A 6440-nucleotide genomic window follows, 5' to 3' on the forward strand; every position below is an offset into this window, starting at 1 on the left:
GGCGTCCACGACAGTAGTATTGAGTGCAGTGTGCACGACAGCGGTAATAAGCGCGGCGTGCACGACAGTAGTATTGATTGCAGTGTGCACGACAGCGGTAATAAGCGCGGCGTGCACGACGGCAGTATTGAGTGCAGTGTGTACGACAGTGGTAATAAGCGCGGCGTGCACGACGGCAGTATTGAGTGCAGTGTGCACGACAGTGGTAATAAGCGCGGCGTGCACGACAGTAGTATTGAGTGCAGTGTGCACGACAGTGGTAATAAGCGCGGCGTGCACGACAGTAGTATTGAGTGCAGTGTGCACGACAGTGGTAATAAGCGCGGCGTGCACGACGGCAGTATTGAGTGCAATGTGCACGACAGTGGTAATAAGCGCGGCGTGCACGACAGTAGTATTGAGTGCAGTGTGCACGACAGTGGTAATAAGCGCGGCGTGCACGACGGCAGTATTGAGTGCAGTGTGCACGACAGTAGTAGTGAGTGCAGTGTGCAAGACAGTGGTAATAAGCGCGGCGTGCACGACAGTAGTATTGAGTGCAGTGTGCACGACAGTGGTAATAAGCGCGGCGTGCACGACGGCAGTATTGAGTGCAATGTGCACGACAGTAGTTGAGTGCAGTGTGCACGGCTGTGGTAATAAGCGCGGCGTGCACGACAGTAGTTGAGTGCAGTGTGCACGGCTGTGGTAATAAGCGCGGCGTGCACGACAGTAGTTGAGTGCAGTGTGCACGGCTGTGGTAATAAGCGCGGCGTGCACGACAGTAGTGCTGAGTGCAGTGTGCACGACAGTGGTAATAAGCGCGGCGTGCACGACGGCAGTATTGAGTGCAGTGTGCACGACAGTAGTAGTGAGTGCAGTGTGCAAGACAGTGGTAATAAGCGCGGCGTGCACGACGGCAGTATTGAGTGCAATGTGCACGACAGTGGTAATAAGCGCGACGGCAGTATTGAGTGCAGTGTGCACGACAGTAGTAGTGAGTGCAGTGTGCAAGACAGTGGTAATAAGCGCGACGGCAGTATTGAGTGCAGTGTGCACAACAGTAGTAGTGAGTGCAGTGTGCAAGACAGTGGTAATAAGCGCGACGGCAGTATTGAGTGCAGTGTGCACGACAGTAGTGCTGAGTGCAGTGTGCACGACAATGGTAATAAGCGCGGCGTGCACGACGGCAGTATTGAGTGCAGTGTGCACGACAGTAGTAGTGAGTGCAGTGTGCAAGACAGTGGTAATAAGCGCGGCGTGCACGACGGCAGTATTGAGTGCAATGTGCACGACAGTGGTAATAAGCGCGACGGCAGTATTGAGTGCAGTGTGCACGACAGTAGTAGTGAGTGCAGTGTGCAAGACAGTGGTAATAAGCGCGACGGCAGTATTGAGTGCAGTGTGCACGACAGTGGTAATAAGCGCGGCGTGCACGACAGTAGTATTGAGTGCAGTTTGCACGACAGTGATAATAGGCGCGGTGTGCACGACAGTAGTATTGAGTGCAGTGTGCACGACCGTGGTAATAAGCACGGCGTGCACGACGGTAATAAGCGCAGTATGCACGACTGTGGTAATCGGCGCGGCGTGCACGACAGTAATAAGCGCAGTGTGCACGACTGTGGTAATAAGTGTGACGTGCAGGACAGTGGTTTTGAGCGCGGTGTGTACGGCAGTGGTAATAAGTGCGGTGTACACGACAATGGTATTGAGCGCGGTGTGCACGGCAGTGGTAATAAGTGCGGTGTCCACGATAGTGGTATTGAGCGCGGTGTGCACGGCAGTGGTAATAAGTGCGGTGTGCACGACAGTGGTATTCAGCGCGGTGTGCACGGCAGTTGTAATAAATGCGGTGTACACGACAATGGTATTGAGCGCGGTGTGCAAGGCAGTGGTAATAAGTGCGGTATGCTAGGCGGTGGCGTAGGTGGTATCGTACTGGGCTCACATTCACCGCGTGATGGACGACGCGGGTTCGAATCCCCACGCTACCACTCGGATTTTTCAGTCACCGCCGAGTGGCTTAAAACTACCCACATGCTGTCCTGAAGACCACCCATCAACCCGGACTCTAGAGGAAGCCGTCCAAGCGAATCAAGAACGAGTTCCGGGGGGCAGCATGAGCCAATGCAAGATGGCGCCACTATAAACACTCGCCTGCGCCAGAACGGGCTGGGCCGACCATCAGGCCCCACCTGGAAGAAGCCTTGGGCCGACCATCAGGCCCCACCGGGAAGATGCCTACCGGCACAATAGGCAACAACGTAAAAAAAAAAAAAAAAAAAAAAAAGTGGTATTGAGCGCGTTGTGCACGGCAGTGGTAATAAGTGCGGTGTGCACGACAGTGTTATTCAGCGCGGTGTGCACGGCAGTGGTAATAAGTGCGGTGTGCACGACAGTGGTATTCAGCGCGGTCTGCACGGCAGTGGTAATAAGTGCGGTATGCACGACAGTGGTATTGAGGGCAGTGTGCACGGCAGTGGTAATAAGTGCGGTTTGCACGACAGTGGTATTGAGCGCGGTGTGCACGGCAGTGGTAATAAGTGCGGTGTGCACGACAGTGGTATTCAGCGCGGTGTGCACGGCAGTGGTAATAAGTGCGGTATGCACGACAGTGGTATTGAGCGCGATGTGCACGGCAGTGGTAATAAGTGTGGTGTGCACGACAGTGATATTGAGCGCGGTGTGCACGGCGGTGGTAGTGAGAGTAATGTGCACGACAGTGGTGTTGCGCGCCGTGTTTGAATGGGATAATGGTCAACTGACGATACATGCAATTTATGTGCGTCCGCTCTTTGTGGATCCTGTGGTTCGTTTGTTATTAGTTGTGTTGTCATGTTAGAGATCCAGCGTGACTCATGCATGGTAAGTAGAGGTCAGCTGGGAGCCGTCCGCCGTCTGTTACTAAGTATTCAGTAGTATTCAAGTTTAAAACTTTGCTATCCTCAACGATCTAGAGCAGTTGGTCCAGCACCTTACACGTATTCCCGACCGTCTTAGAGACAGGCCCAACATTCTAGACCTCTTCCCTACCTCAAACCCTTCTCCTTACTCTGTCAAACTGTTCTCTCCGTTGGGCTCCTCCGATCACAACCTTATTTCTGTATCCTGTTCTATCGCTCCTGTACACCCTCTGGACCCACCGAAGAGGCGATGCTTCTGGCATTTTCCTTCAGCTCGGTGGGACGACCTGTGGATGTACTTTTCCGATTTCCCGTGGAATGATTATTGCTTCCAGGAGAGAGACCCCTCTGTGTGTGCTCAGCGCATCACAGAGGTGATTGTCTCTTGAATGGGGCATACATACCTCGTTCTTTCTCGACTCCTCATGTTAAAAAGCCTTGATTTAATCACGCTTGTTCTCGTGCTGTCAAAGATAAATAGGCAGCTCACAAAAGGTACCAGGGCCTTCGAACTAATGCTAACCATGAATTTTATATTTTTGCCCGGAATCGTGCCAGATCTATTCTTCGACTAACCAAAAATTCTTTCATCAACAGAAAATGCCAAAACCTTCCTTTCGCTAACTCTTCTCGTGACTTCTGGCATCTAGCCAAAAACATCTCCAACTACACTTCCTCATCTTTCCCTCCTCTCCTCATTCCTGACGGCAACACTGCCGTCTCATCTATCTCTAAGGCTGAACTCTTCTCTCAAACTTTCTCTAAAAACTCCACTCTGGACGATTCTGGGCATATTCCTTCTACTCATCCCCCCTCTGACTCTTTTATGCCTTTTATAAAGATTCTTCAAAATGATGTTTTCTATGCCCTCTCTGGCCTCAATCCTCAGGCGCCGGATGCTCAAAGGTGGTGGTAACTTATCCCCGGAGACGGTTGTAAGTCACGGGTCGCGTCGCAAGTTTGCTCCCGCTAGGATCCTCCTCCGCAGCGATGCACAGCGCGGTCGCCGCGGCGTGATAAGGGTCAGTCCTATGGTTCACGAGTGAGGCGGTAGAGGGCGGGCAGCTCACCAGCTGATGTGATTGCAACCAATGGAAATCAGTGAAACAAAAAAGACAGCCAATCAGGATCAAGGAAGGTGATTGCAAAAAAACGGCGCCAGCGACGAAAACTACCGCGAGTCAGTATTTCCTCAAGTCCGTACAGCCAAGCTAAGATGGGGAAGACTAGTGAGTATTGGCCGGAGAGGAGGTTACCGTGCTGGAAATAACGACGGTCAAGATTTTAGAAGTGGGGCAGTTGTCAGGCGCGGCAAAGAGGTGTGGGTTAGAGGTGAACAACATATGCTATTTGTGTGGGTACGAGAGGAAGTTAGAGGCTCAGGAATGCATAATACGTGCATTGAGGAGTGAGATGAGGGAGCTAAGGAAGAGGTTTGACAGTGCTCAGAAGAGGCAAGTCCTGGGGGCCGGCCTGGCAAGGGCGATGGACAAGGAGAGGCAGGTGGGAGCACGGTGCCTGATAGGGGATGCAAGGTGTGACATTCATGTATGGGTGAAAGGGGGGTGACGATATGATTGAGCACATGCTACTTGAATGATGTATATAAGAGAGAAAAGGGGATTATGGTAACAGTTGTGACCGAATGGAATAGGATGTTGGAGAGGGATGTAAAAAGGTTAAATGCATGCAATATTATTTCAGCTGAGGTAATTTTCAAAGCAGACAATTGTCGTCATTCAGTAGATCATGTCATCCTTAATCATCAGAAATCATTTTCAAGACTCAATTCTGACCTGTCACATTGCGTAGATCTTGTCATTCTTAGTCAGTTGAGGTCATCTTGAAGCCAACAATTCTTGTTTCATAGTTCAATTCTTGTCATTCTTTCTCTTTTTGTTCCTCAGGTATATTTTGCAAATTGATATCATATTTATTTCCATTTATTTAATTTTGGGAGCAGGCATTAAGGCCAGGTTACCTTATATTTAGTTTAATTAGGTCAGATCAGGTTAGGTTAGATTTAATTTGATTAGGATAGTTAGTTTTAATTGTGTTCAGTGAATGTGTAATATGCTTCAGTTATATAATGTGTACTCGCCATTGCCAATGGAGCTTGGGAATAATAACACATGACTTAGTCATTCACTTGTTTTTTTATTGGATTAACCCGCAGTTTGAGTATTACAGCTTGATGTAGCACGTAACAGCTAATACAGCACAACAAATAAGTAATTACTGAGAAATCATGTATACAGGAAGGTAGTTGGTGTGGAAGAGAAATGGCTACTAACTCTGCCCTGTGCACGGGGGGTGATAAGTGGTGCCACAAAGAGATGCTCAGGGCTGAGAAATGTAAATCAAGTAGTGGTGCATTACAGGTGCCCAGTTTGTGAGAGAGGGGACAGGAAACGGAGGAAATAGGTAATTGGAACTGTGTGGCACAGCAGAAGGGAGGAAAGGACCTATAGTAAGTTTGCTGGTCAACATAAAAATATTCTTAATGTCGTCCCTGGCATGGGCACTCCTTAATAATGTTGGTTGATCATACCTCAAAGTAGAATTAATTGTTGATCACTTAAACCCGAGAGTAAAATTAGTAGTTTATTTACCAAGTCTTATAAGGCACCGTTATCGCACACAGGATTATCATCTGCCAAATAATATGGGTAGCGTGACTTTAAGAATATTACTTAAGGTAAATATATTTGTTTAGAGATTCTGATGATGAACTAAGGGTCAAGGGACAAGATTCAGCCATACAAGACTAAACTGTCGCTCATAACACTTAGAACTTAGTCTCATTATAAACTAACATGTAAACACAAGAAACAAGTAGCACCAACACACAAACAAAACCTATCAAGTGTTCTCACTAACATGTGGTAAAAAACCTGCTCATTCAGTCTAACACCACTCATCAACTTAATTAAGCCTTGACTACAACTACTGAGTGTTTGCACTCCACCGTGGTTACCCATGATAATGACACACACACCATTTGTCCTTTTCCCTCTTTCCTCCTCCCGCACACAACCCCCAGGGCATGCTGGCTTGGGTCCCGACAGCAGTCAGCCAGCCTACCATCAGACAGACTTACTTCGACACCTCTGTATGGGGCGATACCTTGTATAAGAGTCCTTAAATATAATATTATAGCCTAGGTATATTGAACACTTCTATGTATGTGAGGCCGGTTATGCTATACGAAGCAACAAGTTGGAGAGGATGACATGGAGCCAAGAGTGCAGAATGCTGAGATACATGGGGCATGTGAGATGGACAAGTAGGGTATCAAACTAGGTGATAAGAATGTGTGGTGGAGGTGGTGCCCCTCCTGATCAAAGACGCTGAAGTTAGGGTTGACTGAAGATCTGCTGGGCAGCATGTTGGTAACCCTCCGCCACTAGTCAATGATTGAAAACTCTCAGCGTCATGCGGTGGGAGTCGAGTCCTCTGGATCACCACGTACACGCTGACCACTCGGCCACCGGTGCACCATATGCAATCTGCAGGTGGAAGCTGATATTAATTACATATTAATAATAATCGCTA

General features: G+C 48.7%; 1 protein-coding gene across 1 annotated transcript; it reads left to right on the forward strand.

The window, feature by feature from the left end:
* Positions 1–1542: 1542 nt before the first annotated feature.
* On the forward strand, positions 1543–2727 carry LOC126999144 (uncharacterized). Its single transcript, XM_050861475.1, has 2 exons — positions 1543–1883; positions 2328–2727. Exons 1-2 carry the CDS (start codon positions 1543–1545, stop codon positions 2725–2727), a joined length of 741 nt encoding a protein of 246 aa, XP_050717432.1.
* The last annotated feature ends 3713 nt before the right edge of the window (positions 2728–6440 follow it).

This window comes from Eriocheir sinensis, chromosome 16 (genome assembly GCF_024679095.1).
Source record: "Eriocheir sinensis breed Jianghai 21 chromosome 16, ASM2467909v1, whole genome shotgun sequence".
In the NCBI taxonomy this organism is placed as follows: domain Eukaryota; kingdom Metazoa; phylum Arthropoda; class Malacostraca; order Decapoda; family Varunidae; genus Eriocheir; species Eriocheir sinensis.